Here is a 21,363-nt window from a genome sequence, read left to right as displayed (position 1 = left end):
ACTAGTATTGAGTCATCAACGTAACCATGTGTCAGATACAGATCAGATATATACGTTTAGACGTATATAATAACTGGCTCATTTTGTTTGTTATTGTCGTAACGTACATATACACCCAAATAAAATCGTATTGTCAAAATTTTTTACCTAGCTTGTTATTGTTAGGTCAAAGTTTATAATTGCCTTTAAAAAAATCCTATTAACCTGCTTGAAATGCCTAAATTCTGAAATTTGAAAAGTATAGCTATTACAGAATTATTTTTTATGCTAATCCCATCAGACCAGCCTAAAAGCATCTCCAACAAGTTTCAACTCAATATTTTTCTTTTTCATCTTTCTTCTTTATCATACTGCATTTTTGGTTTTCACGAAACGGGTCCCTGGAAACTTATTTATAACTTATTGGCCACTGCGGTATATATAATTTTAAAATAATGATTTTATGTTTGTTGCTTTACTAAGAGATTAAAAGACATAAAACAGGATTTTGCATTTCATGCAGTCAGAGAAAATTGCTATTTAATCTGTAACCGATTTTTATTTAATCTGTAACAATTAGGCAAAACAGACTAATTAGAAGGTACGTACAGATTAATTAAGCGTATAACTATTTAGTTAATCAAGTGTTATGAACTTCTTAAACCAGTTTTTTAACCTTTTTCAACCAAATCAACAGCATATGATTTTATTTTTTAGTTTATGTGTTCTGCCTCCTTTAGAAAGAATATTGGCTAGAGTGTAAAAGAAGGTCTGTTCGGGAGATATGGGAATAGTTATATATACCTGTACATACCTTGTGTTGTACTTGCTGTAGCTAGATAGCTGCTAAACATGTCTTCAAGCAAACCTACATTGTTTTTTTACTACACCCTGTGCACAAAAGCTAGCATAGCTAGCTTTCTAGCTCTAGTCTAGTAGGTAGGAGGTCCTCAACTGCACTGCAAAAAAAAAAAAAGAAGCTTACTATACCAGCCTCTGAGGACAACTAAAAGCTATTTAATTTTATGTGCACGTTAAGCTATACTAAAAATGCCAAATATTTTATTTTTCACAAAAGTAAATTCAGTGCAGCATATCTAGAACATAAACATTCAAGCGTCCCTTTCGCACGTAAACTTAGCCGCCATTATTGCTTTTCTGTTGTTATTCAATTTTTTACACATAAATTAATTTTCATTCATTTTAAACAAAAAATACTATAGCGTACTTTCAAAGGCGATATAGCGTGGAATGAGGAAAAGTAAGCTCGTTGAAGCAAATTAGATTAAAAAAAACTAATTTTAATAATTAAGAGTTTTACAGTCGATATATATTGATAAATGATTTATAAGTAAGTAGCTTCGAATGCAAAACAGCATAAACGTTCAATGAATTCATTTCCTCCCTCCCCCCTCTCGTCCCCCACAATTGAAGCAAAAAGTTGTATTCAACAGACAACATATGATGACCTTTAATGATTAAAAATTGAATTAATTCTATATCCAACTAATAATGCCGAAGAAAGCAATTTTTATTTATTTATTTATTTACTTATTTTTTATTTTCAAGCTAAAAAAAATACTTTACAAGAAAAAGATTTTTAAAGATTTTTTCTTCGACCTGTATTAATGTGTAAAAAAAAACGAACTTTTAAATAATTATCTACAAGGTGTAACATATTCATCACAAAAATCTCACATACAAAATATATATACAATTTTTCATCTTTTATTGGCTTTTTCATTGAAAAGGGTTAAATTTTTTATTTTATTTTATTTTTTCACGCTTTATCATGTTCAATACTTTTTGGTCAAAAACTTCAGCACAACATCCATCAAAGTTAAAAAGTGCTTCTGTTGTACTCAACACCATTAACTAACGATACCTTTCCTTGAATTTTGACAAAAAAAAATTAAAACTTTGTTATGTAGCAGAAGCCCAATTAATATTGCTGTATTTTCTTATTTGATTTGTTTATAAGTCACCATAAACATACCACTCGTTCACAGCCAATGATTGTGAAGAGCCCAGTAGATGTCTGAAAACAATTATTCGACCTGATAAATATGAATTGCATTCCACGACAAACTCAACACCAGCCAACTCTGGTATCCATGAACAAATTTTATTATCAACTGTGATTACACCCTTTTGAACAGTCGATTGCAAACGAATCGTTACAAATCGAACGGGTATTGTCGTACTGAAATGTATGACAAAGTGACTGTTGGTAGCACCCAGAGCTCCAGCGTAAGTATAATCTTTCCCGTCCTGTAAGTAACCTATTGGGTGTGAAACATCATGCGGATACGCTCCCATAATCGCAGGAGGCAATTTTTTAAACTGATTGGCTGAAAAAATGAAGACAGAAATAGTTATACCAACCTACCAAGTAAAGGTTTACCGAATTTTACATCACAGCAACCGTAGCAATTCGAGGCTGTCTCATCGAAGAATGAACAAGAAAATACCTCCCATTAACGCAATATAAACGAAACATAAATACTGATGTTTTTCACCAAAAATTAATCTTTCTTGTAACATATCAAAAATAGTTGGCTTTCTTTGTAATTTCTGGGCTACCTTTGTAATTTTTTGGCTTCCTCTCTAATGCACATTTCTGGAATGTTCGGATGTGGAGGGAGGGATGCTTAACTTCAGAAATAATTATTATTTTTTGTCAGTATTTTAGCATAATTTAGAACATGCTAAAGACTCGTCTAAATTTTGGATAATGCTTATTATTTCATGTTAACGTAATAATTTTTTACTTTAACCTGTACGCGTGTTTGTACGCTGTTTTTTTTTCAAATTAAAACTTCGTTCAAACTTTTTTTGTCATGTAGAACTTTTGATTTTGTGATCCAGAACCTATTACTAGGAACACTTGAAGTGTTAGGTGGCTTTAGGCATGTTTTTTGTAAGAATAAATAGTTAATTTTTGTACAACATCTCCCGGTTTTGTGGCCAATTAAAGTGGGGAAAAAAACGTCCGGTTTTTTTTTTATTTTTTAGTATCTTTCAAACACTGAGGCAGTATAAAGTTGATAAAGATGGTACTTACGTATGCACTTGTAGCCCACTTGATCGTCTTCAAAGCAAGTATCAACACAAGCTTCTGTGAGAGCACACGGACTAATTGAACGGCAGATTGGTCCCCTCTAAAACAAATTACAGGTTTTTGTTGCAAGTACGAACTTTTATTGAGGCAATAAATTATTGTATTAATTATTTTCAGATTTTTTATCTCCATGCTTTAAGATCAAAGCATATTTTTCTAGCTCTTTCTGTTTCCCGAAAAAAAAAGTTTACCAAGTACTGGACAGAAACAATATTCGCCACTTACATTTCTCGTTCCATAATTTGTTGACAAAAATTGCCAACCTTCTTCTGGTGTTTCGTTTCCTTCGGAGTTCATTAACTCGCACGCAAGATTCGTTGCGTGATAATTGACAAACGAGCAACTATCGCATGTCAGACATGATAAAACGCATTCAGATCTTGTCAAACCATCCATAGATTTCTCCGCAGTACCATTAAACCTTGTGTTTAATTTAATGATGGAGAAATTTCCATGGCGACGACAATGCAGGCGTGTAATGTATCCAAGTGACAAGTAACACCAAATGAAGAGGAAAAAAATCGAATACGCCGCTCTAAAAATGTGATAAGCGTTGTCGAAGTGATCTTAAAAATAAGAACTTTATTGAAATGATCTTACGGACATACTTTACTACATAAAATTAAAATGGTAAATTTGTCTGCTGTGGATAGAAAAGTATTTTTTCTAAAGTTTAAACGCGGATTAGTTCAAGTTAAGTGACAGAAAAACTAATATAACTACAAATTAAGATGAAGTGCATAATAAAATGGGTCTCATTAATGCGGTTTCTAGGGTTAGTTTTTGTTTCAAAGTAGGGAAAAAAGTATTAAAAGTTTTAAATAGCTAGTAATTTGTAATTTCAAGTTGAAATTAAATTCCAAAATGTATCGAGATAAGATTTTTTTTTCATTTTTAGTTTTTAGGAAAACTCCACTCACCTCACCAACATTTTGACTGTTGAGTTTTTTCCTTGTTTTTTATTTCGTCTTGAGTTTATCTTACTGAGAAGCATATGACCAAGCATTATTGCTTTCAACGGTTTTCAATATTAAATTTTAAGCAGTGAGTGAATTAAAATTTTATCCGAAAAATATTATAGTGGTGAAACTTTGAATACTGATTCAACTTAAAAAGGACTAGATCCCACAGTCTGTCTCATGCTTTTTACAGAAAAAGGGCGACACCATCATTTTTTGTTAAAATAATGCAGTAAAACGTAAGTAAACAATGCAGTAAAACATAACATCAAAAATAGTATTCGAAAACACTCGCTTGCATTATCATGTACTTTAACGACGTACCTTATCAGAAAATAATCCGTTTGACAAAATTATTGAAATTTTTGGCACGTGAAATTATTTTATCTAATTAAATGTGCGGCTATTGACTTTATTCAACTAATTCTGTATTAGTTTACAGGTGAGAGAAAGGCCGGGACAATTTTCTTCTAAATCATTACATGTTTCCCGTTGCTTATGCATGCGCAGTTGATCGGGTTTAAAGGTCAGGCGCCATGCGTTCAAAAGATGAAATAAATGGCTGCATGATATTCTTATTTTTCTTTTCTTTTTACATTTTCCCTCGCCGTTTTTATTTTGCCTCAATTTTTCCCGGATAATAATTCTTTTATTATTTCTTGCTTTTTAAATATTTTATAAAAATCTATGATATCAAAAGTTTATTAATTATATACTTTCTCTTCTAATTTAAACTTTGTCTTAAGGTGGCAGTAACCTTTTTCAGCCGTTCAAACAGATAGATTTTTCAGTCAGTGTATTCAATACAATCTTTCTTTCCTGAAAATATTAGCCTTCAGGCACATAGAAAGAGTTTGAAGGCACATATAAACAGTTTTGTTCCACTTTAACTTTCTGAGTCAGCAGTTATACTCATTTATTAAATATGCAATAATGAAGAGAATAAAGTAGCTTTCACGACCTCCAACTTTGTACAAACTTATAATTTTACATTAACTTCTGTTTTAAAAGAAACCTTGGGTTGGTCGTATGAAAAGGGTGTGCGGAAAGCTATTGTTCTTTTACCATATCATGCTGCATCTAGTCGCTGTTAAAGAAATAGAACAGTTCCACAGTTCTTCACCGTAAAACCTCTAATTTAGTGCTACAGAAAAAATAATTATTTTGGCTATGCCGCACTAATAATTAGAGGGAATAAATTAGCTTTTTAGCATTTCAAAACCGCACTAATAATTAGGACATCTGCATTAATTCAAGGGCGCACGAAATTAGAGGTTTTACGGTAGCCACCTTTCTTGTTTTATACTCAAAACACTGAGGTTGTGAAAATGAACGACAAAAAAATACAAACAGTGTAGGCTTATATGCGTGGCAATAGGGTATAATTTATTTGTCTTTTGCGTGTTTTTACAAAAGCCCTTGCGTCATTTAAAAACTTACTTCTACAAAAGACATGGGTAATGAACTTTTATCATTCCCTTGATACATTTTATATGTTATACGTGCACGGACGATTAAAATTGTGTTTTCTATTTCGTCAAAACAGTTTTAATTATTCTCGCCTTTAAGAAGAATTTAACAAAAATTTATTGATGATAAGAAGAAAAATAAAATTGAAGTTACAAGATTATTTATATCTGTAATCAAATCGAATTATAACGAAAAGAAAATTGTCCTCATATTAACTATATATATATCCGAAATTTATTTCGTGAATTTACAATTTGATAAGAATGTCTAAATTTTAACTGAAGGTGGATGTGTTTTTATTGATGAAGTTGTTCTTATTGTGTTCTTAACTTATCGCTGGTACTGCACTAGCGTTGTAGTTGTAGTTGTGGAGACCAGATTTTAAGTGTTTTTACCCTGAGGGCTACTACAAGGTCTCTCGTATGATATCCTACAATATACCGTTGATCCTTACCTTCAAAGTAGCAGCAAAACTGTAGAAATTTCTGGGATTGACAAGTCCGTTTCTCAAATTTTAGCATCTCGTTTATTGAATTTTTCTCAGCGTCAGAGGATTGCTTTTCCTCGCACATACCCCCGTTATATATGATATACTCCTGATAGCAGCACAGAATTTTAGCCTCTAACACGAACCTCCTTCCGCAGGTGCATCTATAGTACTTGTCAAGTACACGTTCACAGTCATTACATTCTTCCATTTATCTTATAACCCTAGGGACTCCCTATACCATCCAATCTAAGGCATGAATACGTTCATTCTCCTTCTCTTTCGACAATTCTTGTACTAATGCCAACGCCATAAGTGGTAGAGAGAGACCAACGCCGGTTATAAAGATCATAGCTACTACATTTTCAAATATTTCAAAATTTGATTGTGTGTTGCCCATTTATTTATAGTATTCTTATCTTATAACCCTGAAGGGTTGTAATTTAACCTAGAAGCTCCCTACACCAAGACCAGGAATACCTTCTGCGTCATGTCGCCCCCAAATCTGACTAGGCGTCCCCAGTCTTGGACAGCCCTTCCCTTGTAGCGCATTTTTAACAACCACAGCGACATTTTGTACGCACTGTCATGCACCTTTCGCTCCTACACATAAGCCAAGCAGCACGCATTTCCACAAAAGTAGCACTCGTACACGTACTCTTTGCCGTCGCCCATTTGAGCAGCCATGTTTTCTTTGACATGAAGAACATGTCTTTGTCTTTTTTGAAAGCTTTGTTGCACATTTCCTGTGTCTTGAACCGGTGTGGTATAACCTCGAGCGCCAAGGGATCTTCCTCAACAGCCTTGTTGCTTATGTCCTGCGTTTTAAACTGGTCCGGCACATACATGAACATAAAGAGATTCTCCTTAACAGCCATGTTGCACATTCTCTGTGTTTTGATATGATCTGATGCATTCTTGAACAACCTCATTTATATATACACAGATTTGTCCAAAGATTGTGGAGCATGCTTTTTTGTCACGATGCTGCGTTGATCTCTGCTGATGGTCAGTGGATTATGTCGCAACGAGGTGTGATGAAATGCTGTGGCGTCACAAGTCAAATTATGTGTGATATTTTTTATGAGAGTTTGAATGTGGATTTTGGAAAATTCTGTACATAAGGACCCCCTATACTAGCTACAATTACCCATGAAGTACAAAATTTTTCCGAAAAATTGTTTTCTCGTCAAAGGCAATAATAAAAGTTGAGAAATGTCACAAAATTTCAGCACTAATCACATGCCTAACAAAATTATGCCGGTCAAAGTGGCCGGAGGCACTTTGTGCCGCACCCCCAGTTAATACGGTTAAAAAACAACCACTGGAAATATTACAAAATTTCAGTGCCACTTTGGGTCTTGCAACATAAAATATTTGAATTATATTTTAAAAAATCATTTAACTTTCTGACTCATTACTTAGAATATAAACACAGAGGCCAGGGCTGATATTAATGCAACTGAAATAGAACATTATAATCAGAAAATATAATACAAAATGTTAATACCTTTTAATGTAGACAGTTTAATTCCACTGACATTTTTTAGCACATCTTTAATGTTATAATAGCTTGTCCTGTTAGAACAATTTTTTCAAAAGAATTTTTCTATGCTAGCTATGTAGCTGATTTTATGTTAGCTACATAGCTGATTTTATGCTAGCTATATTGGTAGTTTTATCTCAGTTAAGTAGTCATTTTTATGCTAGTATTGTAGATAGTTACTAGCCATACTGTTTTTATGCTAGCTAGCTAACTCTTCTTGTTAGCTAGCTATATGTTATCTAAGTTCTGTTATTATGCCAGTTAAGTAGGCAGTTATATGCTAGCTAGCTTTAGGTGGGAGTAAGGATAAGCAGGGGTTCATTACATGTTAAAAAATAGTGATATACTTCGTTTTCTTGAAAATGCCCTACCGTCAGTTTTGATATAGCTTAGGTTAATGAAAGCTTGAGTTTGAGGCGCTATGTGTCCCAGAAATTTATTTAAGCCTGCAATAAAAGGGACAAGTTTGTGGCTAAACGCACTGCCCATAAAAGAACAGAATTTGGATTTAAATAAGGAAGAACTTAGAGATGCGATACGCTTACGTTACAATGAAAAGCTGAAGAACCTACCCTCGTGGTGTGCTTGCGGCGAATAGTTCGATGTACCATGCAATGTCTTGCAAAAAAGGTGGATTTATCGTTAATCGTCACGTCGTCACGATAATATAAAAAATTTCCTCACCATTTGTCTAGACAGAATTTGTCGAGATGTTCCGACTGAACTGCTACTATCTTAGATGTCAGTCCAGGATCTACATGGATAGAAGGATTCGAGTGGATGAAGTCAGACGTATCAAAATTTCCTGCATACAATGTTAACACACTTAATGTGAAAGAAGATTCATCCGAAACAATGAAAGAAATTGCACACCATAAAGAATCACCAGATATACTTGTTTTCACAGGTTTAAGAAAACTATCTGACGAGGTTATATCCAGGTACGAATCGTCAAATTACGTTATCGTTCCATTGAAACATAGATTCAGTAAAGTTATCCGATTACTTGGACTTGTTTACAGATTCATCAGTAACTGTAAAAATAAATGTTTTATTACAAAATTAAATAAGTCCATCTTTCATGTGGAAACAATTATCTTGTCCAGTGATGACTTGAAGGCCGCCAGAGAGTACTTTTGGAAAAAAGCTACTGTTGAAGTTAAGAAATTCGCAAAAAAGATTCATATGCTAAGATAACAAAAGAAAACAATAACATACTGTATTATACGGGACGTATTCTACCAGATCACAAGTTTACTAACACGAGCACTACGACAAATGTTATGTTAGATTTGACAAGTTCTACCTTTTTTGTACCAATTGTTGATAAGTATTTACCTATAGTATAATCAATGAGGTTCATTCGCCTTATAGTATAATCAATGAGGTTCATTAGTACCACCTTGTTGCTAAGCATTCCGGTATTGAAACCATTCATCGATACGTCATGAAGCAAGTGTACATAATCGAATGTAGAGGACAAGTAAAAGCTATCAGAAAAAATTGTGAAAGATGTCGATATCTATTGAAACGTACTATCGAAGTTGCTATGGGACCGATCTCCAATCACAATCTCAATATGTCTCCTGTGTTTTAGGTGTGTCAAATCGATCTAGTTGGACATTCTTGTCATATTCCCCACACAACAAGAGAACCACTGTAAAAATTTGGTACTTGGTGTTTTGTTGTACCACAACATCAACCATAAACATAAAAGTTATGGAAGATTACAGCACCTCAGGTTTCATCCAAGCGTTTATTCGGTTTTTATGTGAGGTTGGATATCCAAAAATCCTATTACCAGACGAAGGAAGCCAATTAGTCAGTGGACGCAAGAACATGAAAATTACGTTTATGGATTTGAAGGGTAGACTTCACAAAGAAATGGGAATTAAATTCGAGACATGCCCTGTTGGGGGAAATTTTATGCATGGTAAAATCGAAAGAAAAATTAAAGTAGTTAAGGAAAATCTATAACAAAATTAAATTCAAATGAGAGACTTTCTATACTCCAGTGGGAGACTCCGGGTACAGAAATAGCCAATTGTATTAATGATCTCCCATTAGCTATTGGAGATGTCACAGTTGATTTTGAAAATGGTGATCTAATAACACCTAATCGTTTACGCCTCGGTCGCAACAATGACAGGTCACCAGTTGGTCCTATTGCCTTGACTGATAAGCCTTGGAAATTTATTGACCAAAACCGTAAGATATTCAATGCATGGTTTGAATGCTGGTTATTAACCTATGAATGTAAACTAATTAAACAACCAAAACGGTTTCAAAATGATCTTAATATCGAGATTTGCGACATTGTCCTATTCCTAAAAGCAGATTTTAAAATCAAATTGCAAATATAAAGTTGCAAAGTTTTTTTTAATCAAATTTCAAATAATTTACGTATGTTAAAGAAGTTATACACTCAACAATTTTCATCCTTTCAAACCCTGTAAAGAATAGTTGGTATACATTTGTTTTTTATTTTAGTTATTATAAATTTCAAATTTAGGCATTGTGTTTTTCTTCGTATTTTCATATTTTCTGTGTATCTATTTTAGTTTGAACCTTGTTTGATGCAAAAAGTTCCAAACAATTCTATCAGGGTTTTTTGTCATCCCGCGAAAGCTTAACAGGCGACCCTTAAAATTTTCCAGCGGAACGAGCAAGCGAAAAAGAGAAACAGGCCAAAAGGAGACTTACGAACCGGTCAACATCACCTCCAAACTAAAATGGCTTTCGAGCATGTTTTTGTTATTTATCCGGTTCTTGCGTGATTCCGAAATTATTCCGAAATTATTCTGCGTCCAACCGAAAAACTGATGACCGTAAAAATCGGGCCCCGCGATAATTTTCCAAAAAAACCTTCGCGCAACCATTTTGAACAGAATTCGGCTATTATTATAGAGATTACCAATACCAATTTATTCTCGATACAAAAGGTACTGGTAATTATTACCAATATTACCGATACTAATTTATTACTTATATTAAAGTGCTAATGATAGCTGCCAATTAAAAAGATTAATGCTATACACGATTAACCCCATAGCTCCCGATTGCGCATAAAGAAGACTGGACACTAGTTTAGACAGGACAGAATTTTAGCACTAGAGTGTTCTCAAAAGGGTTTCAGGAGAGGAAAGATGTTTATTCGAATACATAGCTACAAAACTTTTATTTCTAAACAGTTTTTTTTTAACTACAATAGGAACAGGAAATTGAGCTGTTGTTGGATGCACTAATAACTTGAGGATATTAGATAAATGGAAAATTAGTGCTTGTAAAACTCACAATGGTGTGCTAAACAAAGAATAAGGTTGCGAGTAGCCTTTTGAATTATATTGCTATCCTGAGCCTGTTAGATATATGGAAAAGAGAAGAGAGTGGGTAAAGTTTATTAAAAACATTAACCAAAATAAAAGTGATAGGCATCCAAATCGCTCTAATCGTAATGCAGTGTTCATTTTGTTGAAAAAGTACCTAGTGTGGAAAACCCTGATGCTACAATACATAGGGGTTATGAACTACATCAAACTGCATTAAGATGAACACTGCTTATAAACTTGTTACCCTCAGCAAAAAATATGTCTTAGAAAATTGATCAAGAAACCATTGGTATTACTACTGAAGCAAATGCAAATCTTTTTATATTACGATACCATCATCTAGTCGTACCCCCAGGAGCCAGATTAAAGTTACAAATGACTTTTATGGAATGCAGTAAAACAAAAACTGTGGCAAATTTATGAATACATGGGGAAAGGTTAATACGGCGTATTAAAATCTATCGAATCCTACAGGCACCTTTACGAGCTACAATGCTGTATCATGTTGATGATATTGTTCGTATATGTGCAGCATTTTGTAGCTTGAAGTCTATGCTGATTCAAAAATATTCAAAAAAGAACAGTTGATTTTATAGGATAATTTTGTCTGTTAGGTTTTTGTATATATTTAACACTATCATTGGAAAAAAAATCCTGATCGTCTAACTTAGAGCATCTACATTGTAGGGAATCCAGATTCAAGTCCTGTCCTGTTCTTAATTGGACAACAAAGGCTTTTTATTTCTAAAATATGTTACAAAAAAGACAAATATGTATACATCAGTAGTTTTAAACGCTAAACTTAAAATCTATAAATTTTTCATAAAACAACTTTATCATTTTAATCCAATTTTTACAAAAATTTTCGTCGTACAAGACTTTATCAATAACATTTGCATACATTTGCAATTGACTATGCGCATAATACTTGTGTGTTTTTCAACACTTTTTTCACATTCTTTTCAATAAAAAATCAAGTACAACATCTGTCGGAAACTTATAGCCAACATGATACACCATCTTCCTCAGATACCCAACCAGAAGAGAGGTCCATTGGTATAGCGTAGTTATATTTGCATTGCAATGTATTTACTTCTATTCTCTTCTATGTTCAACTAATAGCTTGCTAACTATTCTTCGTTTAACTGCTCTTCCACCTGCGCTGCAGTTTTCACAAGCTTTACGTTGTTCTCGCCGGCAGCAAATACCCTTGCTACCAACTCACATTTTTTTTCAAAAGCCTTTAAACCTCGCATTCTTACGTATGTCTTCAATTATTTTACTCCTCTAAACTAGTTACTAGTCTTTTCCTTCAACGCGGTTTCATGATGGTGGCCGGACGGAGTTAATTGGTATTGAAATGTCTATAAGGAAACTTGCGGTTGCTTATATTCCAAAACTCCGTATGCATGTGCAATTATGAATGAAAAAAGTAGGAGCGTTTTTTAAAGTTTATAATCTTATTATTCTAGGCTAACGATGCTTTAGATGCTTTCTAAGAATCATGCTTTTCTTTCTTACGATAAGAGATCTTAAAGAAACAAATCTTTAGCATACAAAAATGAAACAAAAAGAATCATTCTGCAAATTAAATTATTCATAATGGCTCTTGCCCGCGTTTTCACGAATCTTTTGCTTCTAAGTATTTCATGAATAAAGCCTATAAAATGTGAAAACATCAATGGATCGACTTGAAGTATTCAGAAAAGTTTTCGTAAAGATCAATTATGCCGTGATTACAATGGCGCATTTATTTCATATGTTCTAAACACATATTTTTGATGTTTTTCCACTTTCCCTCAAGAACACAGAAGTTTTCTTGTGCTTTTAATGTTTACAAATCCTCTAAAGATGATTGGCTAATAAAATTTAGAAGCCACTTACACCACAGCCTTCACAGAATATGTATTTGGATGGCTTTTTAAAAACGTAAACAAAGGCAAGTGGGCCGCAAATCTGTGTATGTCCAGTAGACTTTGTAACGCGCATAGTTTCAAAGGACACCGCTTTTAATAGAAATGTAAATACACAATTTGGCCTATGTGGTCCTTCTTTTCTTGCCTGTCAGTATGCGCGCGCATTTACGATTTTTGCAAACATATGCAACTCTTCTTTTATCGTCTCAAAGATAATATTTGACAAAACTATTCAAATCAACTAAAAAAATTGAAATAATGTTGAGAGTACGCGGAGCCATGATGTATAAGAACTTGATTTACGGTTTTAATATTTACTGTAGCAGTTTAGCTAGGTAGGGATTTTAAATGCCACATAAAATCTCAGCCAAAGAACTATTTGTTTAAAATAAGTAATCAAAATACGTTTTTTAGAATATTTACCAATTTTATCAAACTTCCCAATTTCTCTTTTTCTCTCGGAGAGGTTCGGAAGTTGAGAACGTCTATTTCTAACATATTAATAAATATTTTGACTCAACACGCTCAGTGCTGTCAAAAACCTGTCCTACCATTTTTTTAACATGGTTCAATTTTTGTTAAAAGGATTGCATTTAAGGGAGAGGTTTATATTTTCTGCGAGATTTCACTTTAAGATGCTTTGGTCGCGCTTTTAAAGCACTAAATCAACTTACTATATTGAAAAATTTGTTGAGGTCAGGGTAAATAATCGTGTGGAATGAAAATGAATAATTGATTCGAAACAAGAAACACGAAACTTATGACATGCACTGCACATACTCCTGTACCAATTATGATTGGTTAAACTTTTACACGTGATTAGATAAACACTGTTTATTGGGTATATTTTTGGACGATAGTGGTAATTTACTGACGTCAATGGTAACTGGTTTTTCTTCTTTATATTATCTATGATTCTTCACACAGGACACAATAATATATTTTGCCACGTTTGTAACACGATGGATTTTAAAGTATTTTCTTTAATCTTATTTTTTTTTGCTGTTAAATACATTTTTACAGATGATTATCTTCAAATCATTCAAAACGTCAATTCCATTACTAAGGGGCGGATCATAAAGCGGATATACAAGAACAACTTGTCTGTTAAAATGTAGTAATGATGAAAATTGCGACAAAGCATATTTTAAAGCAAAAAGGGTGATAACAGTGTAGGAGAGTGTTGGTTTGTCAAAGAAGCAAACAACGATGAGTTGCAAATGAAGCAAATATCAAATGGTGAAAAAGTGGAATCATTTCAGGTAATATTCATAAAAAAAAGAGAAGAACAAGGTTGAAATTCTCTTTTAATAGCGACTTACTTTATTTCCATATGGCTCTAACACATTTCTGTTTAAATGGAAAGTATACCGAATATAGGTGTGGAAACATTGCACGGCAAATATTAAGTAAAAAGTTTAAAAATACGTGCAAAGGTTAGGATAATAAGCTATTTTTACCAATAGCAATTTTTACCAATATAATAAAACCAATGTTGACAAGTATGTTAGGTATTTTGCGTAAGCGTGACAGGATTACTCCTTGTATGAATGCATAATATAGCCCTGATTCTTTATAATAAATTATCTTTGCCACGTACCAATTTTTCGTACAAAGTTAATACAGCTCTGTATTTTAAGGTGCTAAAAAATTATTCGTCAAAATTTTTTTTTAACTTCTAAGGTTGACCAAACACATAAAAAAGTAATATTGGAAAAGACTAAAAAATTCTCAAATTGTGTACCAATATTGAAACAGGGCCAGGTTCAAGCTGTACAAATAAAGAAAAACTTGTTGAGTAAACTTGGGCGCTTGCGTAAGCATTTAAAACTTTTTTTCATTATTATATACACCCGATATCTATGTGTTGTATTATTAATTACTATTACATAATTTTAAAAAATAGATTTTTTAATAATTTAGTCTCCCAAAACATTTTCTGACGTTCACCAAATCATTTCAAACGTATACTTTAATATATACTATACTATATACTAAAATATTAAGTATAAAAAGATGATTTGCAGTATGGAAATATACCAATTTGTACCCAGTGAAACGTAAACCAAGGCCTTGCTGGCTATGTTAACTTATTTCCATGTAAATGATGAATATGATTTATCGACCACATAAATAGACTGACCATATTCACTGAAAGAACACGTCTGATTTTAAGACTTGGGTAATTGTATCCTAAGAATATTCGAAATAAGTCTAGAAACTTATTTCTCAAGTTATTATTGGTCAGTTTTCAACATATATATTAGTGATATTAATAATCAATAAAACACAATTTATTTTCACGAAGCTTTTCGTAATTTAAGTTACATTATCAAGTAAAAAAATGATTATTTCAAATCAACTAGCTTATATACATATCTACCGTAGAAAAGTAATTCGTCAATTAAAAGGCTATAAGATTATTACCCTAACGGAACGTATGAATGAGAATGAACAACTTATGAAACAAAAGAGACTAGAATACGTAAGAAACAAAACACAAAAAATCCCGCGAAATGAAAAGACGAGACACATATGACTAAAGAATAAAGGCAATAACAGCAATTAAAAGCTGGAACAACACGAATAAATCTGTGTACGCGTAAAATGATGAAAGAAATCACGTTATGCTGTTTCTTAACAGAATAAGGCTTTTAATATCGGTCTGGTCGTTAAAAGATGGTTTTTCTATTGTTACACAATACGCTTCTAATATCTTGCGTTTTCTTGTGTTGTTATTTGCTTTTGTGAGAATACGCCAAGTAAATTCATGATCTGGATATGGGACAAGATGTTTAGATGGTTCAGATTTTCCTTTGTTAGAGTTGTGTTCGTTCCATCTGATAGTTTCTCTTGGTTTCGTCTATATAAGATTCAGATCAGAAAAGTTGTCGATAACATTAAACGCTTTACGGAAGATAAAAACGAAATAACCTATACTTGGAAAAAGTCAAAGATTAGATCATCGTTCCCACTTAAAGATGAAGTTTCACACAAAAGCAACATTATTTATAAATGTTCATGTAGTGAATTTTATATATGAATTATATATCTTATCTATCTGTATATGAATCTTATATTGACGAGATGTATTATAATGTCAAAAAGTAGTTCTGAGAAGAAAGCTTTTCTTTAATTTAAATTATTGATTTGAAAACATTTTTAGATCTTCAAATATTAAATATTAACGCTAAAAAATACATGTATTATTAACATGTGTGTACCATTTTTTAGGAAGTTTCTTATTATGGAGCTAAAAAGCCCTGCGAAAATGGAAGAAGCAAAAACACCTACGCTGGTATGATTTTTAGAATACCTTTCAATGTTTACTTTTCTTTATCCTACTTTTAATTTTTTAAGCATTTTATTTACCCTTTATATTACCAATATTATCAATAGGCCACTTTCGTCTGTCTCTCGGTCTGTCTGTAACTGGTAAAGTCAATGTGTTCACTTCCCTTAAACCCTATTCGGTCCGGGGGGGGATTCTAAAAGTACATCGTGTAGAATTGTATTTAACAGCAGTGCCAACTTCCACGGCCATGTCCTCAACGAATATTATGCTAAAGGCCCAGATATGTTGAACACGTTGCTGGGGGTCTTGCTGAGATTCAGGGAAAATCGTGTAGCCCTTCTTGGTGATATATCAAAAATGTTTCACGCTATAAAAATACCAATTCGTGATCAGATGACACACTTGTTCTTATGGCGAGATCTTCAGACAGATAAAGAACCAAACACATATGCGATGACAGCTGTAAATTTTGGAGACAAACCTTCCGCGACTATGGCTATGGTCGCCCTACGAAAGACGACAGAAAAGCAAAGGCAGAACTACCCCATAGCATGTAAAGCAATTATAGACAACAGTTACATGGACGACATCACAGACAACGCTGATAACGCGGAGGAAGCAATTCAGCGAACTCGGGAGATCGATATCATTCTTGCAACGGGTGGTTTTAAGATTAAGGAATGGACGATATCTGGGTTAGAGAAACCAGGTAGTGATGGAACTCATCCAATTGGTGAATTAGATAATGAGGATACGAAGAAAGTGCTTGGAATGAAATGGCAATTTAAAGTTGACCACTTACTTTTTGATATCAACAAGCAAAGTCAACGCCTCTACCGATTCCAACAGACTTCAGAGCCATCAAGATTCACAAGAAGAGAGATATTATCCGTTGTCAACGGTATATACGATCCCTTAGGACTTCTTTCACCCTACACCGTACAAGCCAAAATCATGATGAGAAAACTATGGACAAAGGATCGACAAATATCATGGGATGACCCACTGCCGGAAAATCTAGCGGATGAATGGCGTGAATTCTTTCAAGTCCTACCTGAATTACAAAGGATTTCTTACCCGCGAGCCATCAAACCGGAGAAAGCTGTTGGAGAACCTGCATTGGTCATATTTTCTGATGCATCTGGAACAGCATATGGTGCCGTGGCTTACGCCAGATGGGAACTGATTGACGGGTCATTTGGAAGTAGAATCATTGTGGCTAAGAATCGAGTCGCACCCATAAGGATAATTGACATTGTGCGCTTGGTGTTAATTGCTGCTGTTTTAAGTAAGCGCATCAGATGCTTTATCGAAAAGGAGACTAAATTGAAGTTCTCAAAAGTGTATCACATAGTTGATAGTGAAATAATCAAAGCGATGATCTCGAAGGAAAGTTATGGTTTCAACACATTTGCTGCAAACAGAATTGGCGAAATACAACACTCTACCAGTCCATCAGAATGGTTTTGGGTGAAGGGCTATCTAAACATAGCTGATTGGATCACCAGGTAAAAACATCCAAAAGATCTCGACAGGGAAAGCATTTGGCAGACCGGACCACGATTTTTGTCTCGATGCGTTGATAACTGGCCCGTTCAAAGTACCACCACCATAAAAGAATTACCAGAATGTCCAAAGATTTCTTTTGTCAATGTGTCCGTTGGTCAGTTTGTGGAAACATTAGCTGAGAGGATCGATATTGAGCGCTTCAGCAAACTCGAGCTACTTAGAAATACGACAGCAAGAATTCTAAGATTATACAAAAGATTCCTGTCGACCAACCAAGGTAGAGAAATAGGCAAAGGCGAGCTGACAATAGAGGACCGGCAATATGCAGACAATTTTTGGATCAAGGAAGCTCAGAGAACTATCGAGGACGAAGTTAAGAAGGGAAAGTATATTAAGCTGTGTCCGAAGTATGAAGATGAAATTCTGGTGGTGGGTGGTCGGACAGAGCGATGGATGGAGGCGACGTAGAACAAGCAAAAGTTCATCCTTTTACCAGCAAATCACAGGCTATCCTATCTTATTGCCTCAACAGAGCATAAGTTGAGTGGACACTTGGGGATATTAGCGACGATATCAAGAATTAGGTCGCACTACTAGATCATTGGAGTGAGAGCCTTAGTGAAAGGAATACTGTCGCGATGTGTTATCTGTATAAGGAAACGCAAGGAAAAGAGTCTTCAAGTCATGAGTAGCCTCCCTGTTGAGAGACTTCGCCCGTCGCCACCGTTTAGTTCAACCAGTTTGGATTTCTTTGGACCATACCTCATTCGTGGTGAAGTGCAAAAACGAGTCAGAGGAAAGTGTTATGGTGTAATAATGACATGTATGGTGTCAAGAGCAGTTTACATCGATTTAAGCCACGACTACTCGACAGATGCTTTTCTTCAAGTGCTACGACGATTTTCTAGTTTACGGGGTTGGCCGCGCAGGATTTACAGCGATCAAGGTTCACAACTTGGGGGGGAGGGCATCTAACGAACTAAAGACTGCAATTCAAGGTATGAGCCAGTCGTCGATTCAGCGATATGGTCTAAAATACAACACGACGTGGAGGTTTTCTCCAGCCGATGGCTCATGGTTTAATGGTGTGACAGAAGCTTTAGTGAAATCAGTGAAACAAGTACTATATGCAACAATCGGAGAGCAAATTATGACGTTTAGCGAGCTACAAACCGTCCTGTTTGAAGTGGCCCAAATTCTTCATCAACGGCCAATCGGTTCGCACCCAACGACACCGGACGATGGCTCTTATCTATGCCCCAACGATCTTATTTTAGGGCGGGCTTCTAACAATCGCCGCAAGGGCCATTTAAAGAAAGAATTAGCAACAAACATAGGCTCGACTTTATTGAAGCTGTAGTTAACTCATTTTGGAAGAAGTGGTCCCGTGATGTCTTCCCCAACATGGTCATGCAACCCAAATGGCATGTTGTGAGGCGTAACGTGCAAAAAGATGACGTTGTACTTATCCAGGACAGTAACGCTTTCCGAGGAGAAAGGAAAATGGGAGTGGTCACAGAGACACATCCTGGAGACGACGGAAAGGTGAGACGTGTAACTGTATCTTACAAAAACATTCGCCACGAGAACGACGCTAACAGCTACGGAGGTATTCGATATACAAGAATAGAAAAACCAGTTCAAAGACTAATAGTGCTTATTCCGGCCGAAGAGAGACAAACTATAGGTTGAGTATTTTGCGGTGGGGAGTGTTTCGAACTTCGTTCGCGGAACGCTTTCGGCAACCGGCAAGATAAACAAACGATATCGTAGAGTACAGACGCTAAGAAGGCAGCTGAGAAAGTAGAATGCAATACGACAAATACGTGGTCGAAAAGTGAGAAAATGACAGTCTTTTTCTTAACGATTTTTCTTGTATTTTTGATTATGTTCAGAACTAAAGTTTTATTTTGTTCATTGTATAGGTAATCGAACTTGCCAAGCCAAGAGAATCTCATGTTTGATTATACATTTCCACAAATTTGTTTTCTATCTGTATGATCCACAAAACAATAGTGAGGTTTTCCCGTCCAGAGTTTTGTGGGGTAGTACTTTACAAAACGCAAAAGATGGAGGAGGATAAAAAATGCACACACTGTAAGCAAAACCTACCAATATGTAACTTCAAGTTGATCCAACCCAACGGACAACGAGCAAAAATGTGTATCGGTTGCCTTGATTGCAAAGGCATTACGGAAACGAACCAAATGCCCACATCAAAAACGGATACGCCATTGCAAGGAATGCGATCGCCCTGCTTATCAACATCACCTCATTCTGAGCAGGATTCACAAGGCCTTAAACTATGATACAGAGATAGCTCCCACAGAGTACCTGGGGTGCAATATTGTTCCATTCATGAAGCACATCCAGGCCCAGTTTAGGGATGGGATAAACTGGGGAAACCGGGGGCAGTGGCAGTTTGACCACAAGGTGCCACTTAAGTATAGGGAGAATGGAAAATATCCTAGCGAAGAGACGCAACTCGCGAGGCTCCACTACACCAACATGCAGCCCATGTGGGTTTCAGATAACCAAACGAAAGTTTTATATTCAGAGCGTAATCTTCTCTAACTCAATATTTACAAGTGTGCTCTTATTGTTCATAGTGTGCATACAAAGTTGGCCGCTTGGTATGCACCAGGTTGGCAATATTACATCTCCCCCTTTCTTCATTTATATGTCCTGTGCAGTTCTGTTAACTAAATCTACTGCTAGTATTTTCTCCATTGTTCTATTGGTCTCATGCGTCTCTTAGGGTATTGTTTTCGAGGGCGTGGGATGACGGTGGGTTCGTTTGTGTGACTGCTTCCGCTTGGTTGTTCTTCATCATTGTTTTCGTCTTCTTCCCCGATATCTGCTCCTCTTTGTTGGAAATGTGGTAGTGGTGCCGTTTTGGGCAATGGCTTAAAGTGTGTGCTATTTCGTGATAGTATGAGAGTTGTCGGCAGCGGTTGCGGTGATCATGGAGTGGTTTTTTTGTGTGATGATGTATGGATGCGGATCGAATTTTAGTGCTAAATTTATCTCGGTAGGGCAGTCGTACTAGTACCTGGTCGCCGATTTTGAAGGTGTTTTTCCGCCTCGTTGGTGTACCTTCGTTAAACATGCGTTGCGATTTATGGATGTGGTCAGTAGCTAAATCTTCAGTATTTATGTCAACGTGATTTGTCCAGTCAGTTAAAGTCGTTTTGATTATACGGTTGAACATCAGGTCCACCGGGGCGACATTGGTTGTACTGTGAAGTGTAGTACGATAAGATAGCAGAAAGTTGTAGCATGCGATTTGCCAGTCTCGGTTTTCAATGGAGGCTTTTCTGAGACTGTTTGCCAGTGCTCCCATAAAACGTTCGACCTGACCATTGGCTTGAGGCCAGTATGGTGTGATCCTGCGATGCGTATTTCCTTTTTCTTTCATGTATTTACGGATTTCGAAAGATTTGAATGGTGGTCCGTTGTCACTAACTAGTTTGTTCGGGTAACCAAATAGGCTAAATGTTCTTTCAAAAGGTTAATGACGGCTGCAGAATTGGTGCCTTTTAGAAACCCGATTTCTGGGAATTTCGATTTCCAATCCATAAAGACTAAAATGTAGTATCCGTTGGGAAGTGGGCCTAGGCAGTCTACGTGTACGGTATGCCAAGGATGGGGGGGGGTGTGGGTGTTGGTTATACGGGCTCGTATTTCCTGTTTGATGTTGTGGCTTGGCATGCTACGCAGCTTGTTATTCTCGTTTCGATAAGTTCGTCCAT

At 35.3% G+C, this 21,363-nt stretch overlaps 3 protein-coding genes across 3 annotated transcripts; 1 reads left to right on the top strand and 2 right to left on the bottom strand.

The window, feature by feature from the left end:
* Positions 1–1,604: 1,604 nt before the first annotated feature.
* LOC130646335 (uncharacterized) lies at positions 1,605–4,121 on the bottom strand. Its single transcript, XM_057452503.1, has 4 exons — positions 4,021–4,121; positions 3,326–3,635; positions 3,044–3,140; positions 1,605–2,330 (listed from the first exon to the last, which is right to left on the bottom strand). Exons 1-4 carry the CDS (start codon positions 4,104–4,106, stop codon positions 1,954–1,956), a joined length of 870 nt encoding a protein of 289 aa, XP_057308486.1. The 5' UTR covers positions 4,107–4,121; the 3' UTR covers positions 1,605–1,953.
* Positions 4,122–16,384: 12,263 nt separating this feature from the next.
* Positions 16,385–18,586, top strand: LOC130646153 (uncharacterized). The gene is made up of 3 exons (XM_057452294.1): positions 16,385–17,610; positions 17,704–18,075; positions 18,268–18,586. The coding sequence occupies exons 1-3, from the start codon at positions 16,385–16,387 to the stop codon at positions 18,584–18,586; spliced, it is 1,917 nt and encodes a 638-aa protein (XP_057308277.1).
* A 1,739-nt stretch (positions 18,587–20,325) lies between these two features.
* Positions 20,326–21,363, bottom strand: LOC130646152 (uncharacterized). Its single transcript, XM_057452293.1, has 4 exons — positions 21,286–21,363; positions 21,159–21,195; positions 20,664–21,076; positions 20,326–20,517 (listed from the first exon to the last, which is right to left on the bottom strand). The coding sequence occupies exons 1-4, from the start codon at positions 21,361–21,363 to the stop codon at positions 20,326–20,328; spliced, it is 720 nt and encodes a 239-aa protein (XP_057308276.1).

Source organism: Hydractinia symbiolongicarpus, chromosome 5, assembly GCF_029227915.1.
Source record: "Hydractinia symbiolongicarpus strain clone_291-10 chromosome 5, HSymV2.1, whole genome shotgun sequence".
Lineage (NCBI taxonomy): Eukaryota > Metazoa > Cnidaria > Hydrozoa > Anthoathecata > Hydractiniidae > Hydractinia > Hydractinia symbiolongicarpus.
Note: the sequence above shows the minus strand (reverse complement) of the source record. Positions and strands in the feature narration are given on the sequence as shown.